The 20,061-nt window shown below is 38.3% G+C and overlaps 1 protein-coding gene across 1 annotated transcript in view; it reads left to right on the top strand.

Moving 5' to 3' along the window:
• TRPM1 (transient receptor potential cation channel subfamily M member 1) overlaps nucleotides 1-18,752 on the top strand; it is a gene marked incomplete at both ends in the record, with an annotated part of 71,327 nt that extends 52,575 nt beyond the window's left edge. Inside the window, 11 exons of the mRNA XM_080351233.1 lie at nucleotides 1,635-1,924; nucleotides 2,426-2,654; nucleotides 3,094-3,216; nucleotides 3,559-3,690; nucleotides 5,698-5,826; nucleotides 6,540-6,791; nucleotides 7,456-7,630; nucleotides 11,879-12,023; nucleotides 14,085-14,284; nucleotides 15,429-15,561; nucleotides 17,477-18,752. Of these exons, the coding sequence (XP_080207359.1) occupies nucleotides 1,635-1,924; nucleotides 2,426-2,654; nucleotides 3,094-3,216; nucleotides 3,559-3,690; nucleotides 5,698-5,826; nucleotides 6,540-6,791; nucleotides 7,456-7,630; nucleotides 11,879-12,023; nucleotides 14,085-14,284; nucleotides 15,429-15,561; nucleotides 17,477-18,752 (3,084 nt within the window). The remainder of the gene's footprint in view (nucleotides 1-1,634; nucleotides 1,925-2,425; nucleotides 2,655-3,093; nucleotides 3,217-3,558; nucleotides 3,691-5,697; nucleotides 5,827-6,539; nucleotides 6,792-7,455; nucleotides 7,631-11,878; nucleotides 12,024-14,084; nucleotides 14,285-15,428; nucleotides 15,562-17,476) is intronic.
• Between the last annotated feature and the right edge of the window lie 1,309 nt (nucleotides 18,753-20,061).

Below are 20,061 nucleotides of genomic sequence, written 5' to 3'. Positions count from 1 at the left end.
TTCCCCCAAACAGATAAGCAGCTTTCTTCTCTACAGAGAAAGTCGAGGTTATGTTCACTCTTTGATCAGCTTCCTGTTTTCGAATGGCTCAAGGCCAAAAGCTCAGCCCCTCAGCGGTGGTGATCATACACAGGTTGCTTAGTGCCTCTTCAAAAGAACATTTCTTTCAGTAAGAAATGTTTTATGTGTCACAAACTGAAGTGTTCTCTCCACTTGACAGTGGGTGTAGCCCACTCCCTTCTTCCAAGAGAAAGAAAAGGTGAAAAGAAAAAATAACATTTCTTTTGCTGGAGTGGTCAGTAAATTGATGTGACTCCAGGTGTCTGGGGTTTCTTTCATTTCCAGTGTTAGCAGCTCTAAAACAGGAAGTTTAGACTCGTTAGCTCTTTGTCTTTCCTAACCAGGGTTTTGTATTGATTTGATTTTCCTGGTGTGGAGACGACCTAATTTTTGGTCCTCCATTTGAGATTTTATGCCCTGTGCTTCAGAGATACTGAACACTTTCTTTATGTGCATGCAATTAATGACTCCTGAATTTTCCATAGGAGACAGAGGTCATCACTTGCAGTTCTTAAAACTGATGAAATAGAAATATATACTTAATTGTTGAGCTGAAGCATCATCTTCGGAAACCTGAGGTGTGAGGCTGAACCTGGAAATAGGATTTAAGTTCAAATTTTGTCAAAAAAGGTGCATATTGCTGAGCTTGCTTGAACGGGAACTAGTTTTGTAGACTGTTAATTGCTTTTACTTGCAATCCACTTCTGAGATTGCAATCAAGGTCTGCAATGATTGTGAGCTCTGTCTACACTTATATATGCAATGTTCTTCCTACATTATTTAAACCCTAATTTTCCCAATCATGGCTTTTCTCCCTTCAGGATCTTGCTTCATTGTCAGTACTTTCCTTCAGTTACTTCCATGTTGGTTCCTGTAGTAATGGCTAATCCTCTCTATCCCTTTAAGAAATTGGATACTTATACGTTCCGTTTGCACTGCATACATAAGAGGAGATTGCTTATTCAAAGGTGAAAACTCCCTTTAGTATCTTGCTGTTCTTAAGGGCACTATCTGCCTTTCTCTTCCATGTGCATGTTACCACCCTCCACCTGCATGTTAGTCTGGAACCTGCTTTGATACCTGTGAGATAAGCAGCACTGTTCTCCAGGAATAGGTGCAGACATATCAAATTGGAAATTATAGTGGAACCTATTCATAGTGAATTCAGGTTTGATAAAAGTCCATTGACACTGCAGTGGAATTCATTAAATATTAATTCATTGCAGATCAACTTTTGCAATTACATGTGCGGTAGAGATCTACTTGCAATGCAGTGTAAAGTGATGCCTTCAGTACAACAGGGTTCTACTGTACTAATCCAAGATGGGTGACTTGTAATTAAGTATGCAAGAAATGGTTCTCTGAATGAAATATTAAGCTGTGTGTGTTAACCCAGTGCATGTGCTATCATGTGTTCTTTGTAGTTTTATCACGATTGGTATTCATTGTAGCAAACAGCAAAAACAAATTAGAACTTTACCTATTAATATGTCATCTCAAAACATGTTCTGTGCATGGTGCCATTGTCAGGTAAGATGTTAAAAATTGATGGGAACATTTTTTCTTCTTCCCAGGATGATGAGCCTCCCACCAAAGGGAAGAAGAAGAAGAAGAAAAAGGAGGAAGAGATCGATATTGATGTGGATGACCCAGAAGTCAGCCGGTTTCAGTATCCCTTTCATGAACTGATGGTATGGGCCGTGCTGATGAAACGGCAAAAGATGGCACTCTTCCTTTGGCAGCGAGGGGAGGAAACCATGGCCAAGGCACTTGTGGCCTGTAAACTGTACAAGTCGATGGCCCATGAGTCTTCTGAGAGTGAGCTGGTGGATGACATCTCTCAGGATCTGGACAACAACTCAAAGTTAGTAGACCTGACTTTCTGAGAAGCTTTACTCCTAGTAAAGTACAACTTATTTCTAGAATGTAAGTCCGCAGAATGCCATTCTGAGCCTATTTATCAACAGTAAACGAGCCAAAATGTGGTCTCAGAATCTGAAGGCAACACTAGCAGGAGAAGACTTACATTTTTTCTTACAGAATGCAGTCTTTCTTCAGCTTCTCTCTCTGTAAGACTAGCTAGTTTTAATTCACAAAGTTGCTTTTGGGATTTACTCACATAAATTAAAGGGTATCTGATGATATATCTCAACTGGCCTTAAAATGTTATCAGTCTAAGCCAGTTCTCTCTGGTCAACCAAAATTTGTTTGAAACTTTCATAGACTGTCCCAAATTAAGCTTCAGACTCAATTGTTCTTGTGTGTGGAAAAACATGATCCCCTGTGAACAGAATTAAACCCCCGAAACGCAAGCAAACAATGATTTCTAAATCAAACTTCACTAGACTTATCTTGCATTTTCCAGAGATTTTGGCCAGCTGGCTGTTGAACTCTTGGATCAGTCCTATAAACACGATGAGCAGATTGCCATGAAACTACTGACCTACGAACTGAAAAACTGGAGTAATTCTACCTGCCTGAAATTGGCTGTGGCAGCTAAACACAGGGACTTCATTGCTCACACATGCAGCCAGATGCTCTTAACAGATATGTGGATGGGGCGACTACGCATGCGGAAAAACCCAGGCCTTAAGGTATTTCTGTTCTGCAGTTGTTTTCAAAGGTATAGGTTGTTGCATGTTAACACTACACTATACGTAGTGTATGCATAGAACAAATTGGCTCACTAATTATAGATGTTTTAGGAACATATCTGTTTTAAAGCTATTTTTTTTGTTTCCAAATTCAGGATATCTAAGGAACATTACCCCACAAGAAAGGAAAGTATAAATCCATAGAAGGCTTAGCATGATTGGAATCTGAGAGCAAAGTTGTGGCTTTCAAATAATAATGAAATATGTTAATTGAAAACCTAACACCTTTGATTAAAATTTAGTTGGATACAACCAAAAGGTCTCGTTTGGGGGTCCACACAATTGGAATAGAGAGAAAATGAACCAGATATGAACATTATGCAATCTATTAATGTAAACAAATATTGTCATCTGAGTTGAATTATTTCTTTTTGTACAGGTTATAATGGGGATTCTCTTCCCTCCCACCATCCTTTTCCTAGAGTTTCGGAGTTATGATGATTATTCTTACCAGACATCAAGAGAAAATGAAGAAGGCAGAGAAAAGGAGGAGGAAAATGCGGTCAGTAACGGAGATTATTGGGAAGTTCTAATATCTCAAGAGTGCTTAGTTTTCTGACTTCTCTGATTATGCTACAGGTCCCTTAGGTTAAAATCTCAACTTCCTCTGTGGGATCAAAATCAGTGAAGAGTTTTGGGAGTGTATAGGCTGCATTCTTAGGGTGTGTAAATTATCTGTGTAGTTGCACAGATTTACATAATTTGTATTTCTGTACTTCTAAAAATAGCTCTGTTGCTCAGAGCAAGCATCATGTAGTTAACAGTTGGCGGGGGCTGCAGTTGAGGAAAAGCTACTATTTGTACTATTGTATATTTCTGAAAATTGACAGCTTTGGTCTTCCAGGACGCAAATGCGGATGCAGGCTCCCGAAAAGGAGATGAAGAGAATGGAAAGAAAAAACAAAAGAGCATTCCAATTGGAACAAAGATCTATGAATTCTATAATGCACCTATTGTCAAATTTTGGTTCTACACAGTAAGTAATGACAATTAAACCGATAGTCATTGTTTTTCTTGCACCTTAACTTAAAGGATTCCCATGTAAAAATAATAACCAAGTAATAAATTAACAGTACTGACGTTCGTGGAATCTGATAAGCAAAGCACTCCCTTTATTCTGAGAAAAATGCATAGACAATGAAACAGAATGAATAACTGAAGCCTTTGCTGTCAGCCTCTAAATCTCCTACACACCTTGATGGAGGCCCTGTCTGGCTAATCATCTGTCAAATTCAGTGCAAGCTCCACAGTCCAGTCACTCAATCCAAACTAGGCTGGATTCTCTTGCTTTCTAAAGGTTTTGTCTCCTCTTCTATGTTCAAATATGCTTTAGGACCCAAGAAGTAACACCACAAGTACCAGTGCTTCCACTTGCTCTCTTGACATTTAGGCTCAGATGAGTGCAAGCTAGGTGGAAGCACAGATCCCAGTCTGCTAAGACTTAAGAGGTACTTTTATTTAAATAATTAAATCTAAACTAAAAGCTTTATTTTTGACAAGCATCTCACTTTCTCTTTAGTGCATCAAGAATTATATGGTGCTAAGCTCTGTTCTAATGAAACAGAAAAAGTATTCATGCTACTGCTCATAAATTTTGTGTGTGCCCTTTAAAAAGGATATTGAATTCAAAGTTGGAATTTCCAGTACCTAGTATGTTGTAATATTATGTAAATTTTAGTTTTAGCACACCATAATCACTTAAGACTATACTGATGCCTTTCTGCTGCCTGTATTAATAATTTAAAAGCAAAACTCATATTTCATTTCAAATAAAATATTCAACGTTGTTTAACAGTGTAAATAAATTACATTTCAGTAGATTAAAAAAGCCTTAGGTGCGAAGGGCCTGATTTAGAGTGCTTTGAAATTGTTGTTTTGCTTTTTTCAACATATGAAATAATTCAGCTGCCTGGATCATATGTTCCACAGCATCTGTCATTCTTTCCACTGGTGGAGGCCTGTGGCCTCTGCCAGTGTGCATGGCAGCTAGAGGGCAGGCATTGCAGCAGGCCCACTTCCTTCAGAGAAGAAAATCTTTCTAATGCAAGTAAGGGTCTTCAACACCTGAATATTTCCCCATAGCCTCAATATATGTGTTGATACATGTTCATATGGATGTCACAGTTAGGGTGGGCTGTGCTTTCATGCATTACACAGGCCCCTCAGCTAAAAGGATTTTACTGCCTACTGTTTGGTGTTTCTTCTCTGATACGGTGATGGCAGCCTTTTGTGCTCTGACTGAATTAGGCTGCAGCAGTAAAGTTGCTCCTGAGACTAGGGGCTACTTAAAGCAAGCAAAATATCTGCAAACCTACGGTTCACACAGATGGTTTTAAGAGACAAGTATAGGAAGAGATGTTGCAGGGACTGATACCTAAAGTCTGCATGTCTCTGGCTTCACATGAAGAGTATATTCTGCCTAGATGGTCTCAACCACATTATTGCGGAGTGAAGAACAGGTGGCCTCTGTGGCTCTTTATTTCCCCTACCCCTCCTGGCCGGTGCTGCTCACAGCCCTGCTTCCCCATCCTGCTTGACATCTGTTTTGAGACCGTGGGTAAACATTTCACATTGAATATCTTACTCTTTAGAGAACTCCATTTTTCCCCAGAAAATCTTCTGGTTTATTACTGCTTACGTATTTTTTCTGCAAAGTCATTGAATCCATTTTGGTTTCTTATTAATAATTCTGGACTTCCAAAATCTCTGAATTTTTTAATTTGGCCAGTCACCAAAGACTGCTGTGAGGCATAGAGACACCAGCATCACCTGTTTCACATTTACACTAGTAGTTACAGAAAACTGAGTGATACCTCTATTGACTTAAGCTAATAGTCCAGAACTTCCTAATGGAAATTAGTGGAGACTGATTTTTTTGGTATGTGTGTAAGTCATCTCAAGTAATTGAATACTGCCTAACTGTGGAGGGATCCCGGGATTCATCACCTAAGGTCCATAAAGGACTTTTTTTTTTTTTTTGTAGATATCATACCTCGGATACTTGATGCTATTTAATTATATCATCTTGGTGCGGATGGAACGGTGGCCATCAATCCAGGAATGGATTGTCATCTCCTACATTGTGACTCTGGCTTTAGAGAAAGTCAGAGAGGTAAAGTCTGATCATACCAACATCTCATAATCCTTAAAATGAAGCTTGCTTTTAGAGGTGATAATGACATGAATTTGTGCAGAGGGTTGAGAAGCCATATATGATAGAGAAGATTTCACAGAGTCCCAGAATGCTCATTGCTGGAGAGAGTTTAATTTATAACCCATTCCCATACATTAAAACTTCTCTTTCAATATGTAAAGGGCGCTTGTAAGAAAGACAGAGGCTTTTTACCAGGGTCTGTAGTGACAGGACAAGTGACAACCATTTTAAACTGAAAGAAGGTAGGTTTAGATTGGTCATAAGGAAGAAATTTTTATGATGAGGGTGGTGAGACAGCAGAACAGGTTGCCCAGAGAGGTTGTGGATGCCCTGTGAGTATTCAAGGTCCAGTTCAACAGGGCTTTGAGCAACCTGTGAAAGATGCCTCTGCCCATGGCAGGGTGGTTGGACTACACGACCTTTTTAGGTCCCTTCCAACACAAACCATTCTATGTTTCTATGAAAAGGAAATTTTGGCTGCTAGTAGCTAAAAATATTGCTGCTTGAGACAAATTTTACTAGAAGTGGAGGGGGTCTCAGACATCTATTGAGCATCACAATATTGGTCTTTTTTCATGACCATTACTTCAAAAATATAATTTGGGAGGGTTTTGTTTGTTTGTTTTTTAAATTCTTATTTATTTATTTATTTACTTTTTTTTTCATTTCAGATCCTGATGTCAGAGCCTGGCAAGCTGAGCCAAAAAGTGAAAGTTTGGCTCCAGGAATACTGGAATATTACTGACCTAGTGGCTATTTCAGTATTTATGATAGGAGCAATTCTTCGCCTACAGAACCAGCCTTACATGGGTTATGGAAGAGTGATTTACTGCGTGGATATTATTTTCTGGTACATTAGAGTACTGGATATCTTTGGTGTGAACAAATATCTGGGACCTTACGTCATGATGATTGGAAAGATGGTTAGTGCCTAAACTGCTGTAAACTATGTATTTCAGAACCTCATGGGAAACTAAATTCAGTTCTTATTTTTAAAAGTGGTTTTCCATCTGCATAGGACTGAATAAAGGCTGTGAAAAAGGTGCTGTGTGAATTTCACAGACACATGAGGTACAATACTCTTGCTAATAATTTCTTTATTCAAGAGGGAATCTTATATCTTTTTTTCTTTTTTTATTTTTTGAACTGCCTTGTGGAAACGTATTGACTTTGCTTGCCTTCTGCCATAGCAATAACAGATTGCTGATACACCAGGATTATCACAAAACCGTTAGTTGTGGACAGGAGATGGTACAGCAACGATTATATCATCTCTTTGCAGCCACAGAAGAGGTCTGTGTTGAAACACAGCATAGTGCGCTTGATGCAATGGAGAATAGGGATTGCAAAGATTTTATCATTTTAAGTATTTTAAAATATAAATGTAGTATTCCTTTAAATGACTGGTTTTACTGCATTTTTATGTATGCTTAATTCATGAGCAGTAGTTAAATACAAAGAATAATATCAAGAAAATTATTCTTTTGATTCTTTCTTATTTACTTTACTGCATGCTGGCAGACAGACATGCTGGTGTTACTGTTTTACCTGGTGATATAAGAGCCTCTGTGTGGTCTCTCTGTGCAGATGATTGACATGCTCTACTTTGTGGTCATCATGCTTGTGGTTCTGATGAGTTTTGGAGTAGCCCGCCAAGCTATCCTGCACCCAGATGAGGAGCCTTCTTGGAGACTAGCTCGCAACATCTTCTACATGCCCTACTGGATGATCTATGGAGAGGTGTTCGCAGACCAGATAGACCGTAAGAGTAGAATTCATAGTAAGAGTCTGTTTCCTGTTTCTGAGGCAGATGATCAGATCCAAATTAATTATTGTTTTTAATTTGGAAGTAGTGTTTTGTCCTTATGAGTGTACTGTTGTTGTTTTCTTATGACAGACTCCAGAGACTGAACAATTTTCTGTTTGAGAGTGATACAATCTGAAATAGTGTCCTATCCAAAAGTATAACTGTATTAAGTGTTCTGTTTACTTGCAGGGATCAACAGAGATCATTCTGAAACCTTCTTTTCAACCAATGTTTTACTAATAGTCAGTTCCAACAGAAGCAGAAAAAAAGAAATACCTTGCAGAGGAGATGAAATACACACATCCTTTCATCTCCAACTCACAGCACAGGCAATGAGCTAATACGTTACTCTCATTGACACATCTATCTACTTTCCAGAAATGATTCCATTTCATGAATTGCTCACGTTCTTTTCTACACCTGCGGAAAAACAAAACAAAAAAGGAAAATTCGGCTTGATTAGCTTCGAGTGTGGAAATAGCCTTTCTTATAAAAAACCTGCACAGCTTAAAAAAAGCAAGTCAGTATTTTAGAGGAGACAGAAACTGTCATGCTGCTGCTAGTTTTATGTTAATATTTGAAATTTGTACAGACAAACATGCAACTGGCCTCCTCTAGTGTGTATCACATAGTTTGTACTTTATCTGAATATAAGCTTCTGTTTCAGCATCACTTACGTGTTTGTTGTCTAGTATTGGAGTTTCAGTGCATGTGAGCCAGGATAAGCCAAGGGTATCTCAAGTGGGTTAATTCTCCTGTGGGGAGGAATAAACTGTAACAGTTCCTGACCTTTGTGCCTCATAATGTGCATTTAAATCCTACTTCACTTTGAACAACAAATGCTTGCCCATGTAGGCAGTTTGATTTCTTTAAAAATCAAAACTCACACCTTACCAACAATACTGATCTCTTCAATGTAGGTGGTGTTTCCGACTTCTCTCGTACTTCCAAGCATTTCTCAGTTATATTAGAAATCTTTCTTCAGCAGTGTGAAACATTTTTGGGGAAAAGAAAGTTTGGGCTTTCCCGTTACACAAGTTCAGTCTGGCTCCTTGCTCCACTAACCTTCCCAGGTCAGAAGCTTTTGCTGTGTCAGTAGCTTAAACATAAGCGAAGTTGAAAATGGGTGGTTTTGTTGTTGGTTTAATATTGAAATAGAAGTGGCTATGCAAGGCATTGTGCTGGCAAAATCAGACTGCATTACAATTATTCTGTACATTTCTTATGTCTAGAAGTCTATGGATTGACTTCTGAAGATCTTTTTGCTTTCAGTAAGAAATTTTCACTGTGATCTTTCTGTGGTTCTCTGTAAACACACCACAAAGGCAGCCTCAAAAGTCTTTGGGGAGTGATTGCTATGGGCAGTCTAACCTGACTCTGTGTCAGGTGCTTATGCATAGTTTTGCCAAGACCCATGAGTGCAAACAATTTATGGAAAGGGTATTACATCAGATTTTCCCTCTGAAACAAGGTAGTTGGACTTTGGTCAATAGCTTCACTGAGGACAGGCTGTCACCTAAAGATGAAGATCACAAATCACAGAATTGCTGACGTTGGAAGGGACCTTTGGAGATCATCTAGTCAAACCTCCCTGCTCTAAGCAGGGTAAATTAGAGCAGGTTGCTCAAGGACTGTCCAGTCAGGTTTTTAATATCTTCACTGGAATCTTTCCAGTATGTCCATTTCTGACTTCTATGGGGGATTCCAGGATTAGACACACAAGTCCAGATATGGTTTGCTGAGGATACTCTTGTTAGGTTCACTCAGTTTAGAAGATATCCATGAGCAAGAAGTTAGTGGCATCTAGTACTCAACAGAAACATACTCTTAAGCACTAGAGAAGCCTGACTGAGCTTCTTTCAGTAGCGTAGTTTTTCTTGCAATCACCATTTAGGGGTTGGCAAGCAAGTATCCACACTGGTAGCTAAAATGGGCTTTAGTGGTGGTGTATGCTGCAGTAACATCAGTATCATGGCTATTAAGGGAAACATAGCTATTCAACAGAAGCAGCTGGCAGACTCAAAGCCAGGGCGCTTCTTAAAAAAAAAAATAAGAGAGAGAGAAATGGAGGAAACGTTTCCGTGATAGTGATTTTGTGTGATAACTTTGAGATGTTTTGTGTTTGTGGTGACCACCAGTTTTGTTTACTTGCCTGGAATTTCGTGTATATTTAAATGATCATCTGCCAGAAGCATTTTGTGATTTATTATTAATACCATGAATTCACTGCCATATGTAATGTTTGCGGAAAACACAAAAAGGAAATTGCAGAATGCAATGCATTCCTAGCAAAGACATTCTTTCTAAGCATATGTCCCGACTGTTCTGACATTTGAGTTGCTTATCTTTTCTTGGCACCAAAACTGTATTTTCAAGAATCTTTTTAATTTTTTTCCTATATTATTCTGTTGTTTTCTTCCTTTCTCTCCCTGCCTCCTTTTCTATTCCGTTCCTTTGGAATGCTGTTCAGTCTATGCCATGGAAATTAATCGTAAGTCTGTGTGGAGAGCTGATTATCTCATTTAGTTGAATAGATTCATTAATCTTTTTCTTCACTAGATACTGACATTCTAATTATAGGCCTCATCCAATATTCAGGTGTGAATATTGTTTTTCTACTGTAATAGTTTTTCTACTGTAATAATTTGAAGCAGAGGAAAAATATTTTATTTTAATACAGATTGCAGATCAGAAGTTTTAACTGAGCTTATGTGGTTGCTATGACTTGTTTCTAGTATAATACATTGACAATAAAACAATCATTTTAAAAAAAAATATGATGCATGAGTGTCATGGTATAACTCAATCCCTTTGATTACCTAGTACAATGTTAGTACTTATTTGGCAGTACTTTCATTGGTCACTGTGAATAATATACGCTTGACTTTCCTGTTACAGTTTTCTTATGATAAACAGGAAAAATGTAGGCCTGATGTGTGAAAAGCAAGTAAAATATATTTTATTACTCATAGTATAAATGTCTCTTTCAGTTCACAGTAAATAAGATTGATCTGTTTTCAAATAATTTGAATTATTTTTCAGGTGAGGTTGAGGCATTGGGTTTTTGCAAAATGGTTTAATAAATGGTTTGTTTGTTCACTTAAACTAGATCTGTAATGAACTTATTCTCAGAGTTAGTATTTACTAAGATTTCAGCTAAAGAACCTGTGGTTGATAAACACTTTACCTGCTACTAAATGGTTCCAAAAGTTAGCCTTGTATTTGAAATCAGATACACTGGCACTGCACTTGCATTTATCCAGCTCCAAGGTAGCTCTTTCCCCAAGACAACATGTATTCTCAGGACTACTTCAGGCAGTTATTTGGTGTCTGTATTGATCTGTTTGATCAATATTCCCATTTTTTGTCTCAACAGCCTATTTTGCTGTTGCTACATGATTTTGATTTTATATCTCTTTGTTTTAAAATTTTATCTAAATTTTAGAATTATTGTGAAAAATAAGGCAAACAGAAATTGGCCTGAAAGTGGCACTAGGGCCACCTGCTGGTGACATTAACAGCCCCAGACACCACAAGTAAGAGTCTAGAGGCCATCTAGCGTGTCCAGCCAGGGGCAAAAGGAGACATGGCCAGAGACAGAAGGGTCCACCCAGGGACAGACACAGGTCCAAGGTTCCTCCAGGGCTGAGACCTGCACACTTGACAGCTCAGGCAGGGCCAGGTCTGTGCAGGTGTGTAGGTGTACACCCCAGGTGAAGCTGGTCGGGACCATTAATGTCTCAGATCCCTGATACAGGTTTAATTTCAATTTTATGCTCAGCAATCTGGGACCACTGAGTAAATCCTTTTATATCTTGGGCATGGTATGCACACAAGTTGGTTGGGGAAATTTTTTTTAAATTCCAGTATCGATACATATGTATCCACATTAAGATGTTGTCCTAGACTATTACTATGAGAAAACAACAACAACTATGACAACTCATGTGAATTTGAAGATAAAGCCACACTCAGCAGTAGACTTGGAAGTGCCTCGCTGTTCACTAGTATGGGAAATTATTTTTGTATGCTGTAGTTAGAAGCAGAATTTGAAGCAGAAATTATACATACTTGCTACTGGAAATAAACTGACAAAATTTATTGAGCTTGGCAAATTTTATGCATGTGTCATTAAATAAATGTGAATAGTGTTTTTAAGTATCAGGCAATTTGTGAAAAATAACTTTCTTGGTTTTTCTTCAGCTCCTTGTGGGGACAATCTCTACGATGATGATGGTAAACGCCTCCCTCCATGTATACCAGGGGCCTGGCTCACTCCTGCTATTATGGCCTGTTACCTCTTGGTAGCAAATATTCTGTTGGTAAACCTGCTGATTGCTGTCTTCAAGTATGTAAATCATCATGCATCATTGCTTTCTTGTTGCCAAGATAAAGTTTCTGTGAGAGCCCATCATCTGATTTTGCAAGGGTTTGCATTTGCACTCAGAATCTATTTACTCTATGAATGTGACTGACAGGTGCTGGGAATTGTGTATACACTGGGAAAGAGTGGAGGAAAGGTTGCTTTGAATTTCCAGCAATTGCAGTAATGCATATGAGAGAATCTGGCTGCTTCCAGTACTATTTAGTGGATAGTGACAGGTCTCAAGATTGCTCTGGAAAGATGAAAAACAAAATTTCTGAAACGTGCTATGTGCAGGATGGAAGCCCATGTAACCACTAGCGTACATGAGTCTGTGACAGAGGTGCAGAATGAAAATCTGGCTTATTTTGCTTTTTGTTTTCTTGTTTTGCTTTTCATTTAGAAAAAAAAAAAAAAAGGTCCTACTTATATGATGCAGAAGTCTGTATTGACTTGAACCAAAAGAAAGGATGGCTACATATTTCCAAGATCTGCGGCCAGTCCAAGCAATGAGCACTGTGCACATTCTTAATGTTATTCCTGAAATCTATATTTAGACTTCTCTGGAGTCTAAAATTTCTACTGCTTGTTCTTTCTACCCAAAGTGACATTGCATGCTTTTCCGGTAATGACCTTGGGGTAAAAAAGAAAAAAAAGAAAAACAAAATAAAAGAAAAACAAAAAACTAGAAAAACAAAATAGAATTGAAATATCTATTTTCTAGCAAGACTTCCAAACACACCCAGTGATCCACTTTTGATGCCCATAAACATGAAGTGTTGGAGGGTTTGTTGGCATAGGTAGCTGCTGTCACAACCACAAAAATAATTCATCGTGTGCCCAGAAATCCACAGCTCACAAAGCCTGTCTTTCATTTGATGTATGTAGTTTAAAAGGTCATGAATTTTCAAGTTCTTACATGCTGGTCACATCAGAGGGAACGGGAAGAGTCTTACAATGGTAGCTATTATTGGCTGAAGCACCAAGGAATCAGAAGTTTGGGAAGTAGGTCATGCTGTTAACTCCTGCCATCCCAGCATGCTTGCAAGCGGGAATTCCTGCTTTGCAGAAGACACAGAATGAAGGCAGATTGTCATTTATCGTTGGTAAATAATCTCGTGTACTTAGCTAAAAGAAGCCAAAAGCTATGTGTACTCGAGAATCCTCTGGTTTCAAAGAGATGTTTTAACTGTTTTTGTGAATGTAGATTTTCTAAAGCACAGAAAGTTAGAAAAAAAGTGGACAGAAAATATTAAAAAGGAAGTGCCAATATCATCATTATAGAAGTGGAGTGAGCTGTCTGAGCATACTTTAAGATAGCTTGAAAAGCTTTTTCTAAAACAGAACAGCAACTCTGCTTTCTGTTAGTTGGTATTTCATAACCTTGACTAGTGTTATCTCTGGATCAAATACTATCATTTATAATTACAAACCAAAACATCTTTATAATGCACATTATTTTGGTGTAGAAATGATGAGGCCATGGCTTCCAAGAACAAATTCTGTTACAAGAATATGGACTATGTTTTCAAGTCACAAGTCTGAGTGAATAAACTTTGAATTTAGGACATTTTGTGAAAACTTGAGAAGTCTGCTATGTAGGTCAAGCTGATTAGCATATTAAAGGCAAACTATGTGAAGCATCTGAGTTTAGCACACTAAATACCTTTCATTGATTTAATACTTTGTGTAACATCAAAGACTGGCATGTGTTCAAAGAAATACTTTATAAATCGTGCAAGTTTCTTTTCACTAACACCTAAGGGACTTTATACAGTAGGAGCGAACAGTCTAAGAGGAAGCTTGTTCAGAGTGGCACATAAGGGATGCAGAGCACCTTTGGCTTTTCTGCACTCAGAAGGAGCAGTGGAATCCTGAGATCAACTTAATCATCGGTTCAGGAAGTTCAGCAGCACCAACGTAAAGCTGAACCAAGCAAAGTCAATGTGGCCTCATGTTGTTATTTAGCTGCAGCTTTTTTCAACATAGTACTTACTCAATGATAAGTAGAGGCCTAATAGAAACTGTGCCTATGTTCCCTTTCAGCAATACATTCTTTGAGGTAAAATCAATATCCAACCAAGTCTGGAAGTTCCAGCGGTACCAGCTGATCATGACATTCCATGACAGACCTGTCCTTCCACCACCAATGATTATCTTCAGCCACATCTACATAATCATCAAGAGAATCTGCTGTCGCTGCAGGAAGGGTGAAGGAGACCAGGATGAGCGTGACAGGGGACTGAGTATGCAAATCATCTTCTCTAAATTGACCTCTTTGCACCATATTAGCTGAAAGTAGCAGCTTTTCCAATGCTGAACTATTTTGTTCATGTTGACAGTCAAGTGTATTTGCAGAGGACATTATGGGACAAAACTTATGTCAAGTTAACAGCTCTTGAGCTCCTTGGGTTCCAGAGGATATGCAGTGCTGTGCTGCTAATGAAGCCTTTCTTTAACCTGCTTTCTTAGAACAGTGAGATGGCATGAGCTTAATCCATTTTTACCAAGTTCTAGGTGAAGTTTGTATGTTGGGAGGCAAACATGAAACTGAGAAGAAGGAATCACAGTTTCAAATGTCATCTGTAGTTTCAGCTCTGTGATTGCGAGCACTCTGTGTCTAAGAGTATCCTCACTTTCATTTCTGCATGTTAGAGATTTATCTGCCATTTCACAGGGGAACTGTGAGGATTCTTTTAACATACTCTGTAATTGTTGATTATTTTCATTATATGACTCACTGAAATAATCAGATGCTCACAATTATCCCTGTAATTCTACATTTCACAGTAAACGTATTTTGTAAGTAATTCTATTTCTGCACAATATGGTTCTGAGTTAAAAAAACAAAAAAGGGGAAAAAAAAAAAAGTGACACTCCCTCTGAATACAAAGAGAAATATTCAAAAAAGGATGAAATGTTCCCAAGAGCTTGGGTTTTCCTTACACGATTATCAGGTTTTGAAGATGTTATCCAGAGAATGTCTGGGAAACAATCTGTTGTATTAGATTATCTATTGCCTATAACTGGCATCCTTTTAAGAACAACATTTGAATGAAGGTACAGTCAAGCTGGCAGAGATTGTCCTGTAAAATCTGGTCAGTTTGTTCAATGCATAGCACTACTGTTAAAAAGTGCAGAGGTCATTGAGAAAATACAGTCCCCGGTGGATGGTCATAGATGATGATCATAATGCATCACATTGCCTTTAGGGCTGTGGCCATCTCTGGTTAAGTACTCATTCCCTATTTACAAAATCATCTGTTCCTTTAGTGCAGGAGTAGAATCTGTGGTATCCATATGTCCAAAATAATTTGCTAAATTGGATTTAAATTGACTGCGGAAGTTCAGAAAAAGGAAACTCATATTTTGTTCTTCTGTTTTGCACAGAGTTATTTCTGAATGATGAAGAGCTAAAGAAACTGTATGAGTTTGAAGAGCAGTGTGTAGAAGAATACTTTCAGGAAAAAGAAGATGAGGAGCAATCATCTAATGATGAACGCATCAGAGTTACCTCTGAAAGGTACCTATTATAAGAAAAAAAACTCCACACCACTTATGTGGAACAATGTTTGCTTTTTTGTGTCTTCATTATAACCAAAGTTAAGTTATAGTACAAAAGATTCAGATTTTGAAGAAAACCACCACCCATTCAGAAGCTGATCTGAGTCCTGTGTAATTATCTGTGCAGGTGTATCTCTACCAAGAGCAAGTTTTGTGTTATTCCTGCTGGTATGTCACTGAGGCTGCTGGTTTGGGTAGCTCTGGTACAAGAACATTTTTGTCAATAGGGAATTTTTTCCCTCTCACCCATCTGAAGATCAGAGTTATCCTTTTTATCTGTTTGAGCAAATTACTACTTGTTGAACTTCCAACCGCTCATCTAACAATGAGAAACATATTGGAGCTGAATGACAAAAGGACTGAGGATTCTTCCCTTGGATCTATGGTTTGCACTAGGGTCCAGCACTCACAACTGCTGAATTTTAATCTCTGCCACAGATTCTCTTCAAAGCTTTTCAATATGTACTTCCCCATTTAAAAGAGAGGGAATATTCATATGTAAATCATTAAGCCATTGTGAGGACTAGGTAATGTTTGCATATTGCTGTGTAAGCACACAGTGATAATGGCAGCAGCACTTTTTTAGTAGGTCACTTGGCAAGACTGTTCCCAAAAGCTCTGCCTATTCTGTTAGTAGTTCTAAGTCAGTCAAAGGACGGGGTCTTTTGTTCACTTCCTTGAAATGATGAGAACTTCTCCCTGTAATGAAAATGTTACACGGTTTAAACATGCTTTCACCTTCAGCTACCTTAAAATATTTTTATTATTAACTACTCCATGTATGTATGTATGTATGTATGTATGTATGTATGTATGTATGTGTCTATCTATCTGTCTATCTGTCTCTCTGGATTATAACCTTCTTTTTAACATTTCTTATGAAGTAGCTCTGTGAGCCATGTAATTCTTAAATGGATAAACATCTTTCTCTTGAAGGGAGACCCTGAACATCTTGCATTATTACATGAGAAGTTTGAGAACAGAGAAGTAAATGAAATTGCAGCGTGTATTCAAGTAATTTCTGTTGCACCATTTATCCATGGCAATTTGTCAAAATCCTAGGTATTGTGGCAGAGAATAAAGCAGGGCTGGTAAGCCTCACTGATTCACTATGGTCTATGGCCACAAAGAAGATTTGGTTACTTCTCATGGCTTCTTATTTCTCATTACTTCTTGCTTCATCATCTTTCGTGTGTGAGAGCAAAATAATATGAATTTCTGCAGTTCATTTACTAGTGTTTGAGCTCTAAGTTACATTCTAATGCATTACTTTTATATGCATTCTTCTGGTACCATTGCTTCTATTATGATATAAATGATAAAACAAAATAGGAAAAAGTATAATTTTAATTGAACTAGACAATAATTTCACTCCCTTCAACTGATACATAATTGAAATATATTTCAAGAGCTAAAGTAATTGCATACACACCAGCGTATGTCCTCTCTCATCCAGCTACAAAAACTGTTTTACAACGTGCCTTGATGCTATTGTAAGTCAGCCTGTGAGCATGTCATTAGAAAGTGCTTTTCATATGATTAATTAATGCTTCACAGTGAGAGGACAACTGAATGTGAAGTGGGTGGCACACGCAGAATTGTTAATTGTAGGCTGTCCCTAAGGGCTGCAACTCTTGTTCTCACCTGCCATGTAGGTAAGAGCAAAGTTCAAATAGTCCTCTAATATAGTGTATGGAAAGCATAGATAACAAGAAAATGCACATGCTTTTGATGCTACGCACAGGAAAAAAGAATGAAGCATGATTTGTAGCACAAAATTCTGCCTTACATGAAATCAGTAGCTGGGTGCCTATAATAGGTTACTGCACCATTCCACATCTTCTGTTCTATGCTTCTTCTTTTGTACCCAACAGAGTTGAAAATATGTCTATGAGGCTAGAAGAAGTGAACGAAAGAGAACATTTTATGAAAGCTTCTCTTCAAACTGTCGACCTTCGACTCTCTCAGCTGGAAGAACTCTCTGGTCGGATGGTGAATGCTCTTGAGAAGCTGGCAGGTATTGACAAATCTGAGCTGACATACACACGTTCACGGGCTTCGTCTGAGTGTGATGCTGCATATCTCCTAAGGCAAAGCAGTGTTAACAGCTCTGATGGCTACAGCATGTACAGATACCATGTCGGTGGTGATGAGTTAATATATGATGACAGTACCACTCCTATGTCACCAGCAATGGGATTGCGTAAAAAAGCCCATTCTATTGGTACCAAAGAAGATGGAGCAGACCCAAGGATGCTGGTTCCAGAACACCACACTGGTCTCCATTATACCTCTAGTGCTAATGCAGTCACCACAGCAGATTACAGTAAATCTACATTAGAAACTGCACAGAATGTTTCCAGACCCCGTTCTGGTTCAGCTGGTTTTGGGGATGAAAAGCAGGCAATTTTCAAGAGTGATGGAACAGTTCCTCAAAGTATAAACCAGATGAATGCTGTTACCAACAGTCAGTCAGTACCAAGATCAGATTTTCAGAACACTCAATTAAAAGTAGAACGCACCAAGTTAGAAGCAACCATCTCTTATCCCTTGGACAAATCTAAAGCAATGCGCTATTTTCCCCCTGAAACATTCAGTGCTTGTCAAACCACTATGACCAAGTCAAGGAGCTTTATATTTGCACAGGGTGGGAAGCTGGTTGGAGGAGTTAACAACTGGATGGCCGAGTATAGTACTATCATGGATCAGGTGTGCCCTTCTACAATTGAACAATGGGCCACAGAGTGGAAATATGAAGTTGAGCAGCAACTTTCTCAGGAACGTCCTCCAGAATACCCTGGTTTTATCTCTGAAGCAGAAAGGCAAGCAGAGCAGAAGCAGTTACAGACAGACACCGACGACAGTGATGTTGGAGAAGCAGGTATGAGTGCCTCTTACACCTCTATGCCTGCCACTGTCAAGGCTGAGAAAGAGAATTTACTATCAGTGAAGCCAGAAAGAACTTCTGGGTTCCCATCAGTACGGTCAAAGAGTTTGCACAGCCATTCTCGGAAAGCCAAGTCTGTAAAGGACAAATTAAACAGACCAGGACATGCCAGCAGCGTAACTAATTTGGTGGTAGCATTTGGCAGTGCAACAGAGGAACAGAAAGCTAGGCAAGAAAATGCATCCACAGAAACTGAATGTTAAAGTGGCTTGTGGCCCCAATTTTATCGGCTGTCAAGAAAGCAGCGTGACTACTTGAACAAATTATGGATTTTAAAATTAACTTCTAAAGAAGAATTTTGCATATATTTGTTTCTTTTCATTTTAAATTTAATAGACATATGTTTGGTTCTTAAATAAATGCTTGCTGGGTCAGATGAAAGGAATATATTCTCTCAGGGGCAGGTAAAAAGTAGGCACAGTTCACACATGCCAACAGTATAGATCTTTCTTTGCTCCATTTCAGCCTCGCTCATAAGCTCATTTACTGACAAGGTCTTACAAAAGCGCTTGAAAGAAGGACAATATTATAATGAAATAATTTAGAAAATGTTTTGTCTTCTTTTGGATTAGAAGACTTCTTAAACTGAACAAAATTTTAACCAGCCTTCGTTTTTATCCTTACTTATGCAGCTGGTTTCTTTGTGGCCATTGTGTTTTTCAGATCAAAACAAAAATGTTGGAGGCAAGGAAAAATTATGCAGTCCCCTCTTTCACTTCTGATTTCACGCCTGCTGCTTTAGCTCGTCTTTCAGAAAGGCACAATGTAGCAGTTTTCGTGCAGTAAAACAGGTCTGAGCAGCAAAATACAGTTATGCTTGGAGAAACCTGACCCAGAAAGTAATGTGTAGACATATTCTTGACCTGTCCTTGAACTTTAGTGACATAATCTTGCTTTCAGGATCACATCTTTCCCCACCCCAAAGCATGCTGACAGCCTTAAACTGTTGAAAAACAGAGATCATTGTTTCAAAATATTTAGGGAGATTTTAATAATATGAATCCAAGATCCACATTAGTGTTTTGTATAAATGGAGATTACCATCAAAGTCCATGTAGAGTGAGAATCTGGCTTTTTTTTTTTTTAGATGCCCACAAGGTAAAACAAAATGAAGCAGGGAAGGTGTTCTGATCTGGTGAGATCAAAATGTAGCCAATCTGTGTTTGAAGCAAATTTACTGTGACAAATGACTCTTTCATTTTGCAGTTTCATTATGATGACACATGAGGAACAAGGAACAGTTTCTAGGAGTTGGTCTAAACGAAAAATATATTTTCCAGATGAGAAAAGAAATTCTATGCATTTTCTTCAGTAAATTTCAAAAACAAAGGGAAAAATGTCTCCACAGCAAAAGTGTTTTCTATTCCTCAATGATTAACACTGGAAATCCACATCTATAGTTACAGTTGCCCAGCACACCTGTCCCAAGTGACATTCTAAGTACCAGGTTTTGATAGTTTTCTTCATAATAGTATGATGTTATTTTCCTCATTCTTCTCTGTTACCTTTAGG

This window comes from Nesoenas mayeri (genome assembly GCF_963082525.1).
Source record: "Nesoenas mayeri genome assembly, chromosome: 11".
NCBI lineage: Eukaryota > Metazoa > Chordata > Aves > Columbiformes > Columbidae > Nesoenas > Nesoenas mayeri.
This window is presented reverse-complemented; position numbering and strand designations above follow the sequence as displayed.